Source organism: Pundamilia nyererei, unplaced genomic scaffold, assembly GCF_000239375.1.
Source record: "Pundamilia nyererei isolate P.nyererei 1_Seehausen unplaced genomic scaffold, PunNye1.0 scaffold00196, whole genome shotgun sequence".
NCBI classification, from domain to species: Eukaryota; Metazoa; Chordata; class Actinopteri; order Cichliformes; family Cichlidae; genus Pundamilia; species Pundamilia nyererei.
In genome coordinates this window covers 849,947-873,201 of record NW_005187597.1, presented here as the reverse complement: position 1 = coordinate 873,201, position 23,255 = coordinate 849,947, and the positions used below count along the sequence as shown (strand labels likewise).

Here is a 23,255-nt window from a genome sequence, read left to right as displayed (position 1 = left end):
GTCTATATCTACAAGTTATTTTATAACAGACTTGCATGCCCACGCACCCGCTGCCTAGATACTTTCATTCAGTTTGGACATTCATATGGAGAGCTTGCTGGATTAGGTGCAGTTCTTAAACCAACTAAGTTTATAACTTGTAAAGTTGTCCCAGTACTGGCTTGCTATCCTCAGGACTATCTCGGTAACAAAACAAAATTAATAATTCATCCTACAATAATACATATAGCGAAAAACCCAGCAATCATATGACCCCCTATGAGCAGGCAGGTTGCTGTTAGTGGGAAGGAAAAACTCCCTTTTAACAGGAAGAAACTGCCAACAGAACCAGGCTCAGGTAGGGTTTCTTGGAAAATTTGTACAATTGTACATTGCTTTCTCACATTTGAAAAGTGCTTCATAACTTGTTTATTATCTTTTTAGTGTTTGCCATTATAAATGCCAATATTACAGAATAAGTCAGAAGGAAAGACATGAGACAAGCAGGAGTGTTTAGGAAGTTTTGAAAAAGCTTAAAAGATTTGGAGCAAAATAGTCTGAAGATTGGAATACATGATTGATGGCGGTATATATCAGAGGATGCTAAACAACAAGTTCCTATTTCTATTGGAGGAAGCTGAGGGTGTATAAAGCTTGCTGCTGTATTTTTACAGTTAATTAAGAAATCCTCCAGCAGGTGCAAGGATGACTTCATGGAGTTATGCTCTTCTCACAGTGGGAGGGTGAAAGGATGGATTGGAGTTGGACCATAATCAATCCTAAGAGGAAATAAAAAGTAATATTGCTTTCTTTTCCCCCTTTTTTTTTCTGTTGCCTGCTCTAAAGGCAATTACACAAAATCACTTTCATTTCCTAGAGAGGACACTCTTAGGTTTGCTCATTTTACACAGCCAATTCTGGACATTAAACATATTATTCTCCATTAGGCTTCAGTGAGCACATTTTATAGGTACAAGATTTAATGATTAGGTTAATATTTATTCCAGGGTAAATACATTGTGTTTGCTAGTTGAAGACGTATGGTCAAACAGCTTCTTTTTTTTTTTTTTTTTTTTTTTTTTACTTGAATCCTGTGCTCGCCAATTTACCTGGAGAAAAGGTGATTCAAAAGATTATAAGAGTCACTTTCTTTCTCATCAGCTACACATTGATTCAATAATTTTTAAAATAACTTTTGATTTGAAGGATTATTTTCTAATCCACCAGTTTTGTCCTTATTTTTCACTGTTACTCAGATAATTATCCAGTGCCAAGCGAGTGGTGGAAAACAGAATGTCTGATTTACTACAGTGCTTGTAATACTAGCTATTTGATGTTGTGTAGTAACCAAAGTAAAGTTATAACTACTTTCAGTGTTGAAATGGTACTAAGTCTCCTGTAGTGTTAAGTTAACCAACTCAGTTCTGTCAGTGTTGTCTCATTGATGACCTGATTTGGCTCTTTTGTAAACACTATGTCCAGTTAATTTGAAAGAATTGGTGCACAGCCTCAGCACTTACAAGACTTGTCCAAATACAAGATGGGAGGATTTGGTCTGCGGGGCCATTTAAGCCTCAATCTGACATAAGGGCATGGAATGAATGAGTCCTAATGAGGCTTTCAGGAATGGCAGAGACAATAATGAGATTCTGATTAGGCCAAGTGGCATATGGATGTCTGATACTTGGTATTGGCTTTTTGATGTGAAGTCTGTATTACTCCTTCTGTAATGTGTTGGATCGAAAAGGCAATAGTTTTATATGATATTTATATTTGTGGGGTTTTTTTTGTCTCAGGATCAAATTTGACAAGAGTATTTCTTTATATCCAAGCAATCATTGTCATAATAATAAGGACATAATCGTAAAAGAATAGCTGTGAATGGAGGATACCCAATACCCAATGATTCAATAATAAACAAGAGCATTCCACGAGCCTTTAAATGGAGAATATGTAATTCCTTCTATTAAGTTAATCTTACAAGGCTGATCATTTACCACACTAAATGAATAATTGAATAAGGGGTTTCTTTTTGTGTGGACTTGAAAGGATGTGGTTTCAAAGTGACAGCTTTTATATTTGAATAATTTTAGTTGAAGGTAGGTGACAAGACTTGGATCCTGAGTGGGGAAAAAGGGAGGAAGACAACAGCTGTAAATGCCACAGAAGAGGACAAGGGCTGACCTCTTTGAAGCTACCTGTGGGGGGAACAGAAGGGAGGGAGTGTTGACATTTCACGAGACTGCAACACAAAGATGATACACACACAAGCACATGAATTTATCTAATGCAGCTCCTCTCTTTGTCGCTCTCACACACAGAGACATGCTTCGCAACATATGTAAATACAGATGGTTGTGTAGAGCAATGTTTTCTTGTGCTATTGTAGGTGAAAGGACCATTATTATTACATTATCGTGGCCTTCATAACTACTGATGAGCAGATCTGATGGCGCGATGATTGTCGTGTCAGCTGAAGACAAGCAAGTGAGGAATGTAAAAGTTAAGCGCAAAGGCTTGTGGTATGTTTTTATTTCAGTATGTGTGATTTTGTCTTGGGACTCTAGCTTTTATAGTTATTTGTTTTGGTTGTTCGGAAGACCACATGACCATCAATTTCTTGCAAACGCACTCAAGTTATTGCCAACACATCATCTACACAAACCAGGAAATGGAATCAAAACAGCTGCTTGTGTGTGATGTTCACAGCTGTTCATTTTCCTGTCTGAATTTGAGTGTACTTCAGGTCTTGGCCAGAATGAGCCAAACCAAGCCCTTTGTGTGTGTGCGCAGATGTGCTGTAGGCACTTTCACATAAAAGACCCCTGAGTTTAAAGGCTGAACGGCATGCGTGTTTATTGCAAGTGATCACAATAACATTCACTTTACGTTCTTTGCAAGAAAAATTAAACAAATACTCCATTGGCAAGGCAAAAACATGGCATTCCAAAGAGGACTCCATCCATTTGATTGCCTAGCACCTAAATACACATCCTGCTTTTTCATACAGGCACCAAGAGCCTTAAGTATCACCCAAAATAGCCACTTCAACAACACCCATTTGGATTGCCTGATTTATTATTGTGCTCTCATTGACAGAAGTGAAAGGAACACATTACTAACCACATAATTTTCGCTTGTCCCTCTGCAGACTTGTTGGTCTCAGTGTGTGCTCTTGAAGAGCTCAATCAGCAGTCATCGATTGCTACAATAAGATTATCCTACTCTTAAGCCTCTTGTCACCTTGATTGTCCTTTGTTCAGTTTAAAGTTTGCGCTCTAATAATTCCACCTTAAGTTACACATCGAGCACGACTGTCATTAGTAGTACAACTTATGCCACAGTTTGGAAGTTTAGAAGCTATCTTACTAATAAGTGACTATTTTATATATTCATTTAACCTCCCATACTCAAGCACTTCAACATTTTGTTTTCCATTTTATGAAGTGTTTATTTTTATTTTTATTCTGCGGGACTGAGCCGGTGGGTACAGCCAGTGATCTTTGAAAGGGACAAAGTGACCTGCTTAGGTGTAGAATATGCTCAGAGGCGGGATGACACCTACCCTTTTATAGAATCCAGTGAAGGGAACAAAATGCTGTATTCACTAGACAGATAATTCATGCACTCACTTGCCAAATTAATCAAGTTGCATAGTAATGCACTCCATGCCCACCCTTATCAAAACTGTGAATGGCTCCAGCTTGTATTCTTGACAAAATCAGTCTGTCATTGCACAAACGTTAATTGGTTTTACAGAGTTCACTCTCGCCTTTTGTCGGTAACTTAGTATTCATTTCTAGAATCTTTCCGGTATTGTGTTGGACCTTTGATGATTGTATTCCCAGCACATTTCTGAAACATGTTCTGGACACAGAGCAAAGCATTCCCCGACTTTGCTCCCGCTCTCTTTTTGTGATTTGCTGCTGCTTTAAATTAATTCTGCACCATGATAAATAACATTGCTTCTATCTGACATTTACAATGAACGTTGTTGGATTTGAAGCTTTTGTGTTGGAACCAGTAATAACCGGTGAGCTGTTTTCTTGTTTTGCAACAACTTTGCTTGGCACTCGAGCCTGTGTTTATCTTATTGCAAAGGGCAAAATTTCTCATTTCAACTTGTGGTGGCCTAGGCAGGTCAGATCTGTTGGTTTGGTATTGCTGCTTTGACGTTTAATAGTAGAGATGTACAACAATCTAACACGGGACCTCAGATGTAAGTTAAAAAATCAGAGCTACAAAAGAAAAATCAATCAGATGATCAATCTCAATTTCATATTGTTGTTTTTTTCCCCTTAGCTTTACCTCCCCTAGGCAATATTTTCAGACTGAGGGAACAAATCGGTGCAGTTTTTGGGGCCTTTTTTCATGCATGTTCTACCAGCAAGTCTGTACAACAATACAGTAACAGCTGCATCTTCAAAATAATGTACTGACACAAAATACACCCTCTTTTTTAGCTCTGAGGTTTTATGTATCAGGACCTAATAAAACATCGTCTGGTCCTTACCGGGTTCTAAAATGATTCAGATGAATAAGAAAAAAAACCTCATAATACACCATGTCATTATTTACTTATTAAAAACCAAAAATTGAAAACCACTGTTTGAGAAACCAAGCCCCACAGCCCTTTGATTCCATTAATTATTAAACCACCTTAAGCAGCAATAACTTGATGTAATCATTTTCTGTATCAATCTCTGACATCATTATTGAGGCGTTTGGGCTAACTGTGTTTTTTACAGCGTTCCTTTAGTTCACTGAGGTTTATGGGCATTTGTTTATTTTGAGGTCCGGCGACAGCATTTCACTTCTTTTCACTCTGGAATACTTTGGTATACAGAGGAGTTCATGGTCAACGCAATGACTGCAAGGTTCCCGGGTTCTGTGACTGCAAAACGAGCCCAAAATCATCCTCCCTCCACCATCGTTGATGTGAGGTGTTTGTGCAGTAAGGCCAGAAGTCTTGTTGTTTGTTCTTCCAAACAAGCCAAACTTATTCAGTTTGAACAGGTTCATAGCATTGCAAAGTCCAACCTTGGGGTCAAGTTGCTGGGCCACTTCTGTGAGATTAGCAACTGTGAATGTTCAATGTTTTCCACTTGTGAATAATATTTCTCACTGGAGAGTGATGGACTTCAGATTGCTTGGAAGTGGCTTTGTAGACAATACTTCAGATCTGCAAAATGCCAAATCTTGTGCTTTGATAGAGGTCCTCACATTTGCTGATGTTGGATTAGTCAAATGATTTCATTAGCGTCACACGGTTCTACTTATCTTCTTAATTCATGTGGGAGCATTTCGACTGGGGTTACTTTTTCACACAATGCTTCTGAATTTTTGTTATAATTTGTGTAATGTGATGTTTCCTTGTTGTTCTGAGGTTGTATTAAAATAAATTTAATTTGGTAAGGGACAGGTTTTGTTTTTTTTAATGTGTCCCGATAAGTAAAACCTTTGAATTGAAAGAGAGTATACTTTCATTTTCAGAGTGTAGGACACACAGGATGCACTGGCTGTTTATCCGATTTTTAACCTTGGCCCAGACTACAATTAGATTTCCAGTGTTTTAAAAGTCCGACCCCAGTTAATAACTACTTACATGTACTTACACTTAGTTACTTACACTTATATGGCATTGAAAGAATCCTGCGTAGAGTGGAAGAAAACAGAAACAAGGCAGTCATGATATTAATCACTGATGCTGCAGCTGGGTTGTGGCTGTAACATCTCTACTCATCATATTAAAGAAACAGTAAAAGTCTGTCTCACTTTCTTTTGGATTATTGTGGCCATAACTAAAATTAGCATGGAGTTTGTTCACTGTTCATATTTGTGGGATGAACAGACGCTGTTTGTGTTGGCAGTGTGGACCGACTTGTTAATCAGGCTTTAATTCTGTGAAAGTCAGCAAACTTTCTAAGTGATTTGTATTGCTTTTGACTGGGGATAATGTGCATGCATTTTTATGTCCCAGTGACCATTGAGAATAAAGTTATGGCCCACCTTCCATTCTTTTAGATAGGACTGCAAAATAATCAACTGAGTCTATACGTGCATTGGTAGAAATGAGAAAATTCAGGAAACAACATTTACTGATCATTATTAGCAAGTGTTATCATAATGAAAAAGTCAGGTGCAATCACAGATCATAATGTACTCCTTCTAAACGAACGGAATACTGTATCTTTCTGCAAATGAGTATGCTATGTCTATGCAGGACTGTGTGCTTACTTGAAGGGTTTGTGTTGCTATGCCAGGTAGTTACCTTTCTTGTTGTTGTGCACAGGCTACTTCAATCAGCACAGAATCAAATATGTTGTGTCTGTCATCTGGCCTGTGATTAGCTTTTTATTTCACAGGTGTTATAATGTCAATTATCCCTGTTAAATTAGCAAATTAAGTTAAACAAATAATCTATTAGAAAGTACTTAAGGTAGATGTATACAAAACGTAATATACGTACATAACAATGTAATAATGAAATGATTAAAAAAACATTTTTACTGTTTATCGTTTCATTTCTGGGTCTTTTAGGTTGATTAAGGCTGTGTTTTAATTAAAAGATGTTTTTATTAGATATCTACAATATTTTATATAAGATCAATTGTGCAGTGTGTGTGTGTGTGTGTGTGTGTGTGTGTGTGTGTGTGTGTGTCTTTAGTGAGAAAAATATATATGCATAGGGTTTTTATAGATATAAACGCATAGATGGATGGATGGATGGATGGATGGATAAGACCAAAATCATTTGAAGAGGTCTACCTATTTGAAGGTGTTCTTGGTGTTGAACCACTGTTTGCTACCAAATATCTTATTAGTGTTATGACATCTTATTTGGTGTTTTCCAGTGTACATCCTCAACAGAACAACAGCAATTTTAGATAATGAATGCAGAGGCCTAATAGTATTTTTATAAACCTGTTACACAGATCGAGTCCTTGATATACTGCTAGCCCCCCTTGTTCATTTCTACATTGCTGTCAACCTTTCCAGACCTCGTATGAATTTGCCAATTAATGGCCAGACTAATGAATACCTAATTATATTCAGGGTGAGCGAGGGTGAAGGTCTGGACACAAGATTTTCAGGGTTCATTACTGCCCCAAGGACAAATTCCTGTGCCGACAGAAAACTCAGCGTAATACAACTGACCCAAACAGTCACACACAGTTTTCTTAATGGGATGAGATAAATTAGAGACTACTTAAATTGTTTATTAGAGCTGAAAAATCTGAGCTTTTTTGCATGAGATAAACTACAGAAGGCAACAAAAATTTTCTGTTATTGAAGCATTTGAATTCTACGGTGGCTTACATACAAATGCGATGTGCTGTGCTACAAAGTATTTGTACATGCTGTGTTCAAAGTTTGACACAGCTGAATTAGTATTATTATTATTGCTGTTATCATTATCATCATTATTCATCAATTAGTCTTATTCAATTCAGCCTCTCTGTCACATGGCTAAAGGCTCCACACTGGACAAGTTGTCAGCCTATCAGAGGGCAAACAGGTACTGTGAAATAGATATAAAAATAGTTTTTTCTTGCAACTTCTCACTTACATTATTGTTGTTGCTTTGCTCAGTTTCTCTTCATCATGAGGAGAAATGCAGGCAGCATGCAGATTGCACAAGCCTGCTGGATTAGACTAATCCTGATTCACTCACATACGCATGGTGGTAAGAATAAAACAGGTTGCTGCACATGTTTCATGAATCCAACGATAATGTTGCGAGAGTATTTTCTATGGAAATATTAGCGAATGAGGCCCAATGGACCTTTGTGACCACACCCATCTATTGTACTCCTTTTGATCCCACCTGCTTGTCTATGACTGGTGCAATCCGATCTTATTGTTAAAATATATCTGCTCAAAGCAAAAAGCGCTGCATGGTGGGAACAAATGCACTCACACACAGACAGACTTGTAGTGAAAATGATACCAGCCAAGCTGTTGTAGCTGGTAATCAATATTAGTCTGCATATACAGTAGCATCTAATGAAATGATCCCTGACCTTGGAGGTAGTGCTGAATTACTTTAACTAGTTGGTCACACGTGGGTCTTTTAATCACAGTAGTTCATTCATTTCTTATAATAAAGCTTATATTTTAGTTTTACAGTGGCTTAAAAATCACTTTTATATACATAATGTCACAATGTGCACAAAAACAACCCTTGACTTTCCTTGTGTATTTGCTCACCTACTTGTTCTTTGGATTACTTAAAACATCAATCACAGCTTTTCTTCAGAAATATAAACATTTTTTTTGCAATGACATTTTTTTTCTTACCGTAACTTTTTTTTCATGTGAAACAATTTCTAGGATAAGTGCAGAGGAAAGTCAGGTTATAAGGTGGACCAGCACAACCACTTGAAATGCTTACTAATCTGAAGTACAATTAGATCTTAATGCAACACACTTAAGCTCATCACAAATCCAATAACAATCACTGATGTCCTTGGCACTAAAATGGCAGCCTATTTAGATATTGATCAGACAATGATGAAAGTGTGGCGCTAGTTGTTTTACAATATTGATTAGTGAGGAACAAGAGAAGCTATTTTCTGCTCAGTCAAAGCCGCAGAAATTGTGTCACTGTGGGGTAATAACCGCACCACAGCCTGGAGAGGAACCGGTAAATATATTGCAGAATGTGTTGGTCAAATCTGGAGAGATACGTTCCTACACTGATGGTTTTGATTTTTAATGTTAATGTATATGGAATCTGTCTAGTTTTGTATCATATATTTTGTACCATTATATTTAAAAAAAAAAAAACATCCTTTGAATATTTTTGTACCTCCATAACTATTTCATATAATATTTTTGCATCTAATTCAGGGCTATAAAAAAACAACTCAATACAAAAAGTAGACTTGGAGCTCAGTGGAGTAGTAATTCTGCATGTCTTTAGGTCATGGACATTTATGAGTAGTTTTTTAGTGCTTCCTCATTGATATCTGCTATTGATTTTTAGCTTCATACTGTAATAGCCCTGCAGCTATAGGTTACACTCGATGAAATCAGTATTTCATTTTCAGTTCTTCATTCTTTCTCATTCTTTAACCCTGTAAAGCAGCGGTCTCCAACCTTTTTTGCGCCACGGACCGGTTTATGCCCGACAATATTTTCACGGACCGGCCTTTAAGGTGTCGCGGATAAATACAACAAAATAAAACTAGTACGGGTACCGGAAAAAAAGAAGATTTATTCATAACACACGTGAAAAGACCCAGGAAAACTGAGTTAACGATAAAAACGATAACAAAATGACGCTGAAAACCAATTTAAAAACCCTGAAAACTACACATTTCACACCCGAGCCTCAACTCTCGTGGCCTGGTACCAAACGACTCACGGACCGGTACCGGTCCGAGGCCCGGGGGTTGGGGACCGCTGCTGTAAAGTTTAGTTCTATAACATGTATGTTAAAAAAACATCAACAATACAGTTACTGTGTCTATAGATTTTACCCACACACAAACCATCGCCTTCATATTGATTTGGGGTGACTTTTATGGGCTGACTCTTAAAATGATTATACTTTCAGGGTTTTTACGTTTTGGTGTAAATTATGTGTTTGAAATATGTACTGTTTATGTCTTTATATGTAGTCAATCACAAAGCCCCAAAAGCTTTTCCCTGTTGATATTGTTGTATGAGAGTACGCCCTGTGTTTTGCTTATCTGTCATCTGTGTTTGATATTACAGCAACTGATGAGAGAGCGTCAGCAGATGGCCAGTCGTCCTTTTGCCTCAGTCGACGTCTCATTGGAAGCCAGAGGAGAAGTAACAGAAGTGTTGCAGCCTGTGCTTGACGTGAGTCTTACTCACTCGCTTACATGTGCACATACAGATAATCACATTTGTGAGGGTAAAGTTAACGGGAACTTATTATGCTGTTCATTATTTTCTCTTAGTTATATCAGTTGCAGCTGTAGAGACTCTTGTTAATTATGACTAACTATTTAAATACAAATGCCAGCATGTGTACAAGTAATCCATGTGAGGCTTCAAGCTGCTCTAAACGCTGCATTTCAGACAGTTTCTCCTAGTCTTTGCTCTGTGTGACGTCATTAAAAACAGACATCCAGGCACAGAAACCTGTCCAAACCTTCTGTTTGTGAGACACTGCCACTGTCAAGAAGGTTAGCTTTATGGGTTTTGTGAGGAAAGTGGTTTGTTTCACTCAGGGCTTGAACTGAGGAGCTATAGCTAGGCTCAGCATATATTAAATACGGATTAATTTGACCGTTTGGGTTTAGTCTCCAATATTAAACATATGAAAACTAAGAATAATACTCTTGATGCACATTTGCGTTTTCATTACTCTATTCCAGAAGCATCTTGGGAAAAATCTTACATAGCGATGGTTGACAGTGAATTCTTTATGAATTTCTTTCATTGTGATTATTGAAATTCCCTGTTTATAAAATCCATTATCTCGAAGAACCTTCAGTTTTGACACAAGCCTCAAACTGAGACTGTGTTATTTCCATTTAGTTATATTTGTACTAACATCAAATAAAAGCAAGCACTTTTTTGTTAGTGCATTTACTGACATGTAGAGTATGGCAGTTATTATTGCTGCATAATTAGGGGTTATTGTGCCATTTTCAGCCATCTCGTGCCATCAACACAAAATATTTCAACCTTTTATTCAGTCGTCCAGTCAATAAGAAATGTGCCCGTTGTGACCCTTTCTCTCCATGCCTCTTGTTTATTTGTGTTGCCCTCTACAATCATTTTCCAATCAATGTTTTCTTTTTAATATTTTTTTAAAGCATCTATTATATGTTTCAAATTATTTGTATGGTGGTTTTAATCGTCTAGCTAGAAGCAATGGCCACTTCTTTTAAAAGCGTCACAGGAAATTGCTCGCTCTGATATTAAAATGATGACATCGGGACTGTTTTTGGAACATTTCATAATTTCATGGCCCACCGGGTGTATTTTACTCCGTTTCCATTTTTGCCTAATTTATCCTCTTTGGTTGTTTACTGGAAATATGCCACATGGTGCCTCTGCATTCGAAATGTGATTGATAATTTGTTTAGCTTGGATGCTCATATACCTTTGGTGTGAATTATTCTGTAGCCCCCAGTTGCTCCACTCTTATCTATTCCTCCCATACAGATAGAAAGTAGAGGGGTAGGCTGGCACTGAGTACAGTGCGGGGCTCTATGCCATGTGGAGTAAAAGCATCGTTTAAAGTTCTACGCAGAGCTACGTCGTCATCATAGCAACAAAAGGCCGATTCCTCATCTAGGAACAAGCTCTGTGTCACTCGGAGCTGAGAGAAATAAAATCACTGTGGCAACCGGCGAAGAGGCACTACATTAGCTATTAGTGTACCGCTGAGTGGTGCTCACTGTGCATTATGGTATTGTGAAGGGCAATGTAAAGAGCAAAACAGGAGGAAAACAATGCTTCTTAGCTGTCTGAGTGCACTATATTGTTGCACTTGTAAAGCGGTACGGTACACCCTAAATTTGAGTGGCGTTGGAAGCCGGTGCTCTGCCTTGATTCAGGTAAAATGTTAATTACGTACTTGACAGTGGGACACGTGTCCATCTGTCGTTCAGTAATTTATTGCAGTGCTGTTCCTCCCACTCCTGCGCAAAAAAAATCAAAGATGATGTTCTTGTTATGCGGCACAGTAAAGAGGAGCCACTGGAGAATATTGCTGTAAAAAATATTGCAAGCTGTTTTGAAAATGATAACTGGAAAAAAAAAATAGATCGTCAGTCTCCTGTTTCTCAACCCTGTCAAGATGCAGAATTGACCTTTAAATATGGGACTTTGAATCCTTCACCTAGATGTCCATATGGCTTTTATTGAAGTTGGCTTTGTTCCCTGTTATACTTTTAAAACCACATACTTGTGCACATAAAGCTGATCTTTCATTTACTTTACTTATATAAAGGGTCTAAATTTACCACATTTTGATATTCTTGGTGTAACCCCAACTAACCTTGAGCTGACCGGGTTATACTCCCTTCTCTTTCCTGCATCTGTTTATTTGCCAGTAAAGGCAACAGCTGGAAAAAAGAATGCAGTGCTGTTGTGGTCACATTTCCTTATGCTACAGTCTCAAGAGATAAAAGAGTAGTTTGGGATTGCACCACAACCAAAGTTATTGCGACTGCGTGCAATGAATTTTCAGTCTTTGAAATGGTTGCTTTGAAGACAGCGGTCGGGTCTGCACACGCTCAGTCAGCTGCCATCTTCAAATCGATTCTGCTGCGTCAAGTTGGCAGTGCTCTCAGTTTGAGATTGAATGGGGTCAAGTTAGCAATTACATGCAATCTTTTTCTTGTAATGCGGTGATTAATAGTGATAAATCGTCTTTATATAAAATTCAGATTCCACAGAACTTCATGATAACTACTTACATTCAGAGTCCAGTCAGAACTGCAGCAGAAATGTTGAAATTCTTCCACAGATAGTGATGTAGACTTAGTATTTGCCAACCTTTTATACAAGTATACATATACATATAGATATACAAGTATATTTAAGACTATAACTAGTTGAGTGGAGTTCCCAAAGATGCATGTTACAATTGACTTTTGCTCATCAGTGCAGACGGACTCGGATTGAATGCAATGTGTTGACAAAAGGTCTAATAAATTATAGCTTCACCAATCTGTCTGAGAGTGATTGCAGTCAGACCTAGCTGAAGTCCGTTTAAGAGGTTGTCTTCTACCAGCCAACGATTGAAAGTGGTCAGCTACTGGACACCAGTTGGTCACCGCAACTATATGTAATCTTTTAATGAATGCAGACAAATGCACTGGTCAACCACCGGTTATTTATTTATTGACTAAGTTGGTGTATTTTGCATTGAAAAGCTTGTTAAAACATAACATTTCTTATTCATTTGTTAATACAATAATAATTTAAAAACTTTTAGGCGTCCATGTGTTGAAATGATTTGTATTAAGCCACTATGTCTGCATCTTATCTGTGTACATGGAAGTATTGTGTTGAAAAAATGTTTACAAAATTAAATCTCTGTGGTTCCAAGTGTCTAAATGCTTACGGTGGACCACTTACAGCTCAATTACATGACTTGGCACCAACTGAAGGTGAAACATATCAAACCAGCCTATTTCTCTTTTCTAAAGGTTAATTGGTCAGCATCTGGAGCCACTTAGCTATTGGAAATATTTTTTGATGTCAGAGAGGACACAGTTGCTGTGCTTTGTATTTGTTTCACCAGCCCAGACCCGCTGCTTTAATGCAGTAAAGCATAGAAGAGGTTTTTGAATATCATATCCACACTGAAGCCAATGCAGTTTACAAAGGGGGAAAAAACATGAACACAAAAGACCTTAACCTTTAACTGCACCGTCTGCATTGATCTCACTGAATTAGTTAGTAGCATGTCTCAGTCACTACTTACAGACCCTCCAGCTGGTCTGAGAGCGAAAATTATAACAGCCTTTGTGCCATTTTATTCCATTTGGTTAGTTTAAACTCCCGAGATGGACATGGCTTTTCGCGACCAAGATGTCAGCAGCTGTTAGACAGAGCGATTCGTGCCCAAACACTGCAGACCACAGCCTCTATATTCACTATGGCCGGGCAGTCAACATATGGAGCCACTAACGAACAGCTAGTATGATGGATGACACCTGTCAGTGGCGAAAGGAAAGGAGATACATTGTGTGTTGTTTTTGTGTTTTGCATTTGTGTATGGATGTTTATGTGCTTGTGGATGGTTGTGAATGACTAGAATACACTACTTATTCTAAAAGTGTTATTTTCAGATCTTTGGGAGATCTAAAAGTTGTCTAGTTTTAGACCATTTAAAAAGGCAACCCTACGACTAAGCTTGAAGGAAATGACTTATTAATATCTTTATTTGATTTTCCTCTTCACTGGAGGAATGTGTCTGTTTTTCTCAGAGCAACGTAAGCATTTAAATGAAGTGAGGGAGAGCCAAAAGAAAGTGGTTTAACTTTCCTGCTGCCTTACACGAACCAAAATGTGTAATTTATGGTTCACTTGTAACAGAGCTGGTGTTGCAGTTCGGGGGAGAGTTACAGATGGCTACAAATATTTGCCTACCAAACTGAAGCCATCAAATTATTGATGTACATGGTAACGATGTCAGCAAAGCAAACTGGGCGCATAAGCAAGTGGCACATCTACCAAATGGAAATTTCTGTAAAAGTAAAATAGTTTACTTTCTAATGGTAATCTGCACTAAACACAAACAAGAGCTTAGATTTGGAGTTTACCTAAGGGTGGCATTAGATTCTGGATCAATAATTAAAAGATAGGGGGGACCTCCTAAGGGGATTTCATATAAACTGTTAATCCCAAATGATGTTGAGGCCATTAAGAGTTTTAACAATCTAACCAGCAGCTGACCAAAGTTGTGATGATAAAAGCATCTCCACTGGTTTAGTTGCCATTGCAGTATTTTAGCGATCTGTCATCAAAGCCATACGTGCCTAAACGTAGTCGATCATTCCTTTTAAATTTGACAAATTCATCTTTAGTTCTTCTGCTTTTGCTGCTGAGCAGTGCTGATGATTCCGAGTCTCAATTTTAGCTGATGTGTCACCCAGCGGTCCATACATGTGTATCTCACAAATCGTCAAAAATCAACATGGAATAAATGAATGCAGCTTATGCAGCTATTCATTAGCAGGATCACTTGAATGGTCATGAAATGGCTGGCAATTTAATTACCCTCTAATGTCAGTCGTAGTTTTAATATTACCCTCTTGATGGTGAATGTGCCTGAGCAGATGCATGAGAATATTGTGTTCCGACCATGTAGCCTAATTGGATTGTGTAACAATGCACGTAAACGAACCGTAAGTCAGCCTACAATACGGAAAAGTGTTTCGAGTATATGTAGCACGACTCTTTCATGTTGTGCTCTTGAAGGGTGCAGCTTATTCAGAGTACTAGATATTGATGATGAAGCAAATTGGCTTTAAAAATGAAAGATTAGTGTCGCTTTAAATCAACATTGAGTAGGAAACCAGGTGTTTTTCTTTCTTAGTTTTGACACAGTGTTCAAATGGTAGGGCTCCACATATGGCTCCATTACAGTTTGTGTCACAGACTATTCCTGGTTTTGGTGGTGCAGTGGTTGAGTGTATATTTTCTTGGCTTTGTGCACCTTAGTGTGCATTGAGCATTGTTTCAGCAACACAGCTTACCTATGTATGGCATTGACCATCCATTTATGACTACAAGCTGCTAACAGCAGGATAGCATGTCACAAAAGAGGGGCCAATTTGAGACTAGGAAGTTGTGCCTAACATGGATATAGCTGCGCCATTACACAAGAGCAGTTGTGAATCATGGCATTTCAAATGGCAAGCTTAATTACTGCATTAAAAATTACACTGCAGGCTTCATAGGAAACAAGACTGTGTGGCCCTGAATTACACTCAAATATGCTGAAACATATATTTTTTACCATTTGGCAGCTAAAACTAATAAGATATGTACTTCCTGAATCTTTTGCTCTTAACTCACTGTGTATATTAGGTATTTGGAGTCAATGCGGCTTTAAAAATACCCAAAGCGTCAGTGTTTGTGTTTGTGTTTTTGTTTTCGCAGGGTGAAATATACGGCAGATTGCAGTGGAATACATTTAAACAAATTACCGAGTCTGCCTCGTGATTTTCACGTTTTAATGGGTGTGCTTATGCAGACCTGTTTTTTTTTAATCCTGCCTCTGCTGCCTCTCTCATCTCCATTTTAAATTCAGCCAACACAGAAATAAAAAAAGAAAAAGTCAATTCCATTCAGACATGTTATTATTCCACAATTTCTATCCTCTCATCCAAAACATGCTGTGAAACCCTTGACATTCATTATCAGGATGACATGTTTTTCACACTCGAGACGGGCAGTTTTTGGCCATTAAGTCCGAGGGTAGGTCATTGCCTCCACACTTTGACTGTCTGACGGAGACACAAGTGTTTTTTGTTGTGTGACCAATCAAAGCATTTGTCTCAGGAGGAGGGAAGGGAGGGTGTGTTGTCTTAAGTGGGGCAACTCCAGCAGCTGATATGAGTGATTTTTGGTCTGCTGCTCCCAACAAAGAAAATTCAACATCACATGTGTAACTGCAGGGAAAGAAGGACTAGTAAGACACATTGATATCGGGTTAGTTGATAAAGCAGGGCTATACCAATCCACAGGTGCTGGGTTATTGTCAAAAGCAGTGAAGTACTTTTGTCCTGCTTTCTTTTCTTAAGGCAGTATTTACTGTGTGCTTTTCACACTGCAGTATTTTTCACATAAATATAAACAACTTTATTTCCAGAGCAAGTCATAAAATCTTTTCTATTTTACCGTCGCTTTTCTTCAGGGTGCACCTAAACCTGTTGCAATGGAACCGTGTTCAGGAGGAAAAGCAGCTGTGTTGACTGTCCTCATGCGCCTGCCCTCTGGGCCTTCAGGCTTACCTCCACCGGGACAGTCAGGTAACTACAAAACTGTAACCATCTTTTTGTCTTATGGTTAAATGTATTAACCCTGCTGTGGTATAAGGGTCATGAGGGTTATGTGGGAAAGACTACTTTTACAAGGTTCTCTGAGTAATGAAAGTTTATATTTTGTTTTTCATTTTATTTCATTTTTTGAGGCACACTAGGACAGAGTTGGATGGCCTTCTGCTTTCTACCTTAACATCGCAGCTACCAGCCTGAACTTTGATAGAGAGCAGGGTGGCTCCATGCTTTCATGTTGTTTATGCCGAACTCGGACCCTACAATGTAAATTTTGCAGCAGAAATCAAGTCTCACCAGAATAAATAATTTGTTCTCAATATTCTGTTGTTAAATTTTGGTCCTTACAAAATGTAGCCTCAGCTTTCTGTTCTTAGCTAACAGGAGCAGCACCTGGTGTGGTCTTCTGCTGCTGTAGCCCACTGGCTTTAAGGATCAGTGGGTTTAGAGATGCTTTTCTGTATACCTTTGTTGTAACGTGGGGTTATTTGAATTACCCTGCCTTCCTGTTATTTCAAAGCTGACCTCTGACATCAACAATAGATTTTTGCCAAGAGAACTGCCGCTCACTGGTTATCTTCTCTTTTTTTGGGCCATTCTCTGTAAAATCCTAGAGATGGTTGTGTGGGTTTATGTCTGCCATCTAGCACTAACAGCCACACCACATTCACAGTCACTTAAACCTTGCTTCCCCATTCTGATGCTTGGTGAGTTTGAACTTATGAGATTTGGGGCCCGTTGGTTACACACAACTATGTCTATTTTAATCATTTAAGTTTATGGACATATTATCTGGTCAGGTGACATGTCCTCAAATGTCCTCCTCAGTGGTCTGTAAAGCAGTAGACCTGTTGTGGCCACTTGCACAATTTATCATAGACCATAAGCCTGTGCAGAGAGTAAACATCAACTTCAGGGTCCAGCTTTGATATTGAGCGTCGATCTACATGGCACTAAAGTAAGCCATGGCAAAATCTTAAAAGCAACCTAAAAACAAAACAATGTAGGCCACACTGCCTCAAATGTGAAAGTGCATGTGGTCAGGATCAGGATCAATCTAAAAAAAAAAAAAAAGGTCAGTTTGAAGGGGAAAGTAGTTAAAATTAAGTCATCTTTAGTTCTTCAATCTTTAGGAGAAAAATCCTAGAACTTGCTCCTTCATTGCCATAACAAGTGAAATTGTCTCACTGTCAACCAAAGTAAAGAAATCCTGCATTTACTGGTTGAAATGCCACATATCCATAAAAATATCTATGAAATTGTTTAACCGAACAAATGAATTTGTGGGAGTTCTCACCCTCATGTTGTTCTTTTTCTTTCTCCTCCTCAGGACTCATTGTAGCGAGTGCACTGATAGACGTTTCACAGCAGAAAGCGTCAGATTTTAAGGAGAAGTCTTTGGCCATAAAGAACCGAAAAGCCCTTCCTCCAGCACACCAAGGGACCTGCGTCTGAGTCGCAACAACTTTATCTGCTGGGCCCCGATTTACACCATCTGACATTATATTGTTCCAACATGTCACAGATCCCAGTTGGAAGCCTTTGCAGAGACACGGCATGACTACATGTACGAGATTTCACTTAGCTGCTACCACAGAAGTTTCCACGTTCCAAGGGCACAACCTGTGTTACCTTTTTTTGCCCTTTTTGCTCTATCCTGCATACGCCAAACTCAGAAATCCTTCTCCTGGATCCTGGACTCTCCCTTTAGCTTTGGCAGCCAGTGGCGTGCATTAAGCGGACACCTGACGGCTCAGCGGCTACTACAGAGCATGACAGACAAATGAATGAGGAGATTGTGAAACAGTTGAAGCTTTGGGCTTAAAGACTTTGGGAGACCACAAATTTGCTCAGCATGAAGGAAAAAGCAAAGGTGTCTATATGTTAGGTTGTATCAAAGTAAACAGATTTCTCTGACACCACTTAGGAAATGCAACAAATGATTGAAAATGGCTGGTTAGGGATCCAGTATATTATGCGATGTTTGTCCCGCCCTATTTTTTCTTTCTTTCTTTTCTTTTTTGCTTGCCAACAAGTGGTATTAAACGGTGCTAAAGCATTTAGTTTGTATGACATAGCTCTTAACTCAGCCTTTGCTATGGACTGAACTCATTATGCCTTTTTCTGGGGAAAGCTTTGTGCGATTTACCATCCTTCAACCACGTGATAGCGTTTTAACAACTAGAGCATTTTGTCATACCACTTCATCGCTCACCATTAATGATCTTTAGCATCTCCTGTACATAAGTGTCATCCACGCAGCTAGGCTAAAGTCTGTATTTTTAGTGGAATACACGTACAGATACTGCCGAGATATCACTGCAACTACCACCACCACCAGCATGTAGGTGACCACATACTGGAGGAGGCACGGACGAATCACCCACCATCCAACTAAAACATGGAAATCTCCAAAACTTTTTGTTTCATTTGTAATATATATATTTTTTCTTCTTCTTCGGTGTAGTCTCTTTTGAAGAAGTACGATAACGCAGCAGAAAACTGAGATCTTGACTCATTCTTTACTACAGTTTCTAACTGTTTCGTTTTGCTGTGCAACTTGGCTCCTGAGCTCGTCCTCGACCGATGAGGTGGGTGGATGTCATGTACTGTTGGAGAAAGATGCCTACTTTATAAACTTGGACCAGGGACATTAAGCTCCTCTGGCTGTTTACTAGTTTGTTTGTTTTATTTCTAAGTAGTCCTCTAAAGCTATGACTTTATTTCAGTCCTTCAGTGCAATGGGTTATGTTACCTTTTTATAATGCCTTGGCTTTCCACGAACCGGCGGGGAAATGTTGATCTGCAGAGTTTTCAAAGCTGTCGAGTGTTTTTAGCCCCAAATCCACCCTGAGCTGTACAGTGTCTTGTTGGAACAAATGTGAGTCTTTGTCACTCTTATCCCTTGACAGTTTGTGTGTTTTTGTCAAGTTTTTTATGACTGAACGACAGAGCGGTTATCATTTATTTTAGGCCTTGTCACCTGATAATATTATATCTATGATAAATTGTCTTTTGCTACACTTGTGTAAAGAGCATTTCCGTTAATTAATTTGTTTTGATATTTAACAGATTCCTGTGTAATAGCGCATTTAACTCGATTTTCATTGTTGACTTAAATCAGTTGTTTTAATGTCAACCCTTTTTGAATTGTGCATCTTTGAAGACTGTACGGGCATTCTCTTGCTTTTTGTTACAAAGTGGTTACGACGATGCATTACGTTATGGTGGTATGCCAGCTATTGTGTTTTAATTTTGTGTTTGTAGAGTATTCCTATACTGGTGTCATTACACAGGAATCAGGGTCTCACTGTACCGTGAAGGAGGAAAAAATGAAAAAAGAAAAGATGAGAAACTGCATATCAGTATTCTTCAGTGTATTTTAAGGATGGACAACATGCCAGAAAATAAATAAATAATAAAAACAGACCTTGAAATCTTTTGTGTGGTAAAGTCTTTTACCTTTTTTTAAGCCTTTTTTAAAATTCTTAGGTTTTACATATCATCTGGTCCTCAGCAGGTCGTAAAATTCGGTAAATATGACACAGATGTACAACAACGTGACACATTAGTGTGTCATTATTTATTTCACAAAAAATAAGTCTAAGCACTCCAGAAGCAGGGTGTGGACAAACTAAGTACGCACTGATTTCTTCCGTGTGAATTAAGAGGGTAAATAGGAGCCAGGTGCTGCTAATCAAATGCACGTTAATTAACTGATCATCAACAAGTGTGAACACCTCGATCAAAGCACACGTTTTGGCACTTTGCAGGTGTGTCTGTGGTAATACAATGCCAAGGAAGAAAGTCATCAGCAGTGAACTGTTCATCAATCTGGGAAGGATCAGAAGGCCATTTCCAAACAATTTGAAGTCCATCAATCTACATTAAGAACAGAATTCATTCAGTTGACAATCTTCCTGGAAGTCGACTATGCCAGCAAATTCTCCCCAGAGGTCAAGCTGTTTAACTTTAATGTCTTAAGTTCAACATTTATTTCTCCAGGCCTCAAGGGCCAGTGTAATGCAGGTTTTAGATATCACCCTGGGTCACCACACCTGAATCAAATAATTAGTTCATTACCAGGCCTCTGGTAACTTTAATACATGTTGAGGAAATAATTTAGTCATTTAAAACAGCTGTGTTGGCTCAAGTGCAGATCTAAAACCTGCAGGACACCGACCCTTGAGGCCTGGAGTTCCCCCGCCCCTGCTTTAGACAAACAAGACAGTGAGACGTTCAACAAAAACCAAACACCTGAAGACAACTGTCAAGCACGGTGGCAGAGGGGTGATGATTTGGGCTTGTTTTGCAGCCACAGGACGTGGGTAACTTGAGTTGATTGAGACAAATTCCTCTGGATCTGAAGTCATATTTTTTGACAGCTAAAGCTGAATTTGACTCCTGCAACAGGACAGTCCTGAGCACACCAGGCAATCTTCAACAGGATTTCTGAGAAAAAAAAAGAAAAACAAAAGAATAAGAACAATAAATGCCCTCAAACGTCAATTAATTAAATAAATGGAAAGAAGAGTGCGTGGGAGACTGAAAGTGCACAGAAAACCTTAAGTTCTACAAGTTAAAAACTCCTGGGGTATACTTTGTTTTTCCATATTGCTTTTCCATTTTGGCTTCTTTTCTGTTACTGTCATGTGTCGTTCATCTGAGGTTGTATTTAAATACCCGGTAATAGTTTAAGGCCTTAAAAGACAAATATGTAGTTAAAACATGTTTTTTTGTTAATTATTCACTCTCATTAACATTTTTCCTCACATATATTTTCTGAAAAAATGACAAAGCAGACAAAAAAACATCTAAATGCAAATAACTCTCGTTTTATATTTAATTATTCAGAGAGCATGCTGTGAGATCAACCAAACGCAAAGCAAATCACTTAAATAGAAAAACAATACTCACTCAAAAATAGCACTTTTAGTGAAACAAGGTGCCACTCCAAAATACAGGAAATTACCAGTAACGTGAAAAAGTGCCTACGAGGTGTAAACGTGAAGATAAAGAACACAGTGGGTGGTTTCCTTTAAAGCTCAGCCTGATATTAGGTTTGTCCTTCAATGTGCTAACACCTCTCACTGTGCCTCCTCAATGTCAATGATGTGCATTTGAAAAAGGAGGCAAAGAAAAGAGATGCAGCCTGCCAAAGTGCAGCTCTGGATAATCCTCACTTATACTCAGTGTACTTATTAGCTGCTGGCGCTCCTGGAAAAAAGCCATGAGCTCCTCGAAGAAGCGCTCACCGTGTTGATATTTTTAATGCTCCGAACAGCAAGAAGAAGACTAACCCATTTAGTGCTGCTATAAAAGAGCACTTTTCAAATATTACAAATATTTTCTATTCATGTTTCGAACGCAACACAAGCTCACTTTTGGAGCAGTAGTATATTTAGTGGTGCATTTCTGCATGTTCTGTAAAATGCCTTTAGCTCTTTGAAGTGCCGAGAATGCACTTTGAGTGAAGTGAACTCTTTTTTTCTGCCAAAAGTGAATCTACACGTGTCACATTCCCTTCCAGCTCATTAAAGCGAGGTGTAAAGCTCTGGAGGTGACAGGTGGTGCCACTGTCACTGTGTTATGTGTGGCTGCCAGCTGTACATGAGATGTGCTGTATGTCTCCCCAAGGCCCCTTTGCTAAAAGTGAAAGATTTCCAAGTAATCACATTTTAGAATAGATAAATGAAGCTCTGACTCTAATTTTATGTAAATGGATCTAAAATCTTCAGAACTAGGCTTTAAGCCAATGACAATCATATTTTTAATGCAGGCTTATATATTTCCAATGAACACTGATGACTATAACAAACTCAATTAATTTTAAAGCAGACATTAGTTTGATTACTGTATGCTCACTCTGTTGGGATAGTAGATGTGCATTATGTTTATTGGAATATGCTTCTTTTTATTCGTGTTTATTCATGTTGTCTTCTTCTGCCAGTTTAAGGATTGTGAGGCAAGATTCCCAATTCATGTACATGAGCAAAGGCTAGTGGATATACTAAGACGATCCACATGACAAACGTGCTATTTTTGCTCCATATCAATTACTTAAAGTAGTAATGTCTTTGTTCCATTTCAGATTATGTGACAGAAAACCCAAAGTGGGAACTGGATGACATATTGATCTCCACTGCAGAGCGAGCACAAGTTTCCCAGCACTTTAGAGCTGCTGTGCCAGTGCCGAGGAGCACATATCCGCATATACTTTAAATTGCCAAAAGTATTCGCTCTCTGCTTTCACATGCAAATGAACTTGGGTAACATCCTATTTTTAGGACATATTGTTAGTGTGTATGCTGATTAAGCATTCACAGTACTCTTATCCTAATCTTTATAAGTGATATTAAAGGCAGACGGTCAACACTGGGGGAAGACAAGAAGCAGGAGAACTTTCAACAAGCAGTGGCAGTGAGGGCCAAGCCGCCTTACACTGAGGTCAGAGAGCGAAAAAATTCAAAAAGCATCTAAAAGAGCTCATGTTTGGATTTTGTCAAGTTTGCAGGTGTATCAGCATGAGACATTCTTACATAGAAGAGACTGTTAGAGTCTCTAATTCAGTGAAACGTGATTGGAAATCCAGTGTGTTTGCATAAATTCAGTTAGTTGTCCATTTTTTCCACATAGTTTGTTAAATGCTTATCCTTGTCAGGATGGCAGTGGGGCTGGAGCTGGATATGTTAAATAAATAAACATTACGAAAGTTAACAATATATCTCCATCCGTGTACGCTGTTGTCCACTGTTTTGTTCCATTTTTTCTTCTTTT

At 38.5% G+C, this 23,255-nt stretch overlaps 1 protein-coding gene across 1 annotated transcript in view; it reads left to right on the top strand.

Annotated features, from left to right (window-relative positions):
* atrnl1b (attractin-like 1b) overlaps nucleotides 1–19,915 on the top strand; it is a 69,825-nt gene extending 49,910 nt beyond the window's left edge. The window contains exons 27-29 of the mRNA XM_005747380.1: nucleotides 9,703–9,810; nucleotides 16,340–16,454; nucleotides 17,809–19,915. Of these exons, the coding sequence (XP_005747437.1) occupies nucleotides 9,703–9,810; nucleotides 16,340–16,454; nucleotides 17,809–17,933 (348 nt within the window). The 3' untranslated portion in view covers nucleotides 17,934–19,915. The remainder of the gene's footprint in view (nucleotides 1–9,702; nucleotides 9,811–16,339; nucleotides 16,455–17,808) is intronic.
* Nucleotides 19,916–23,255: the final 3,340 nt, after the last annotated feature.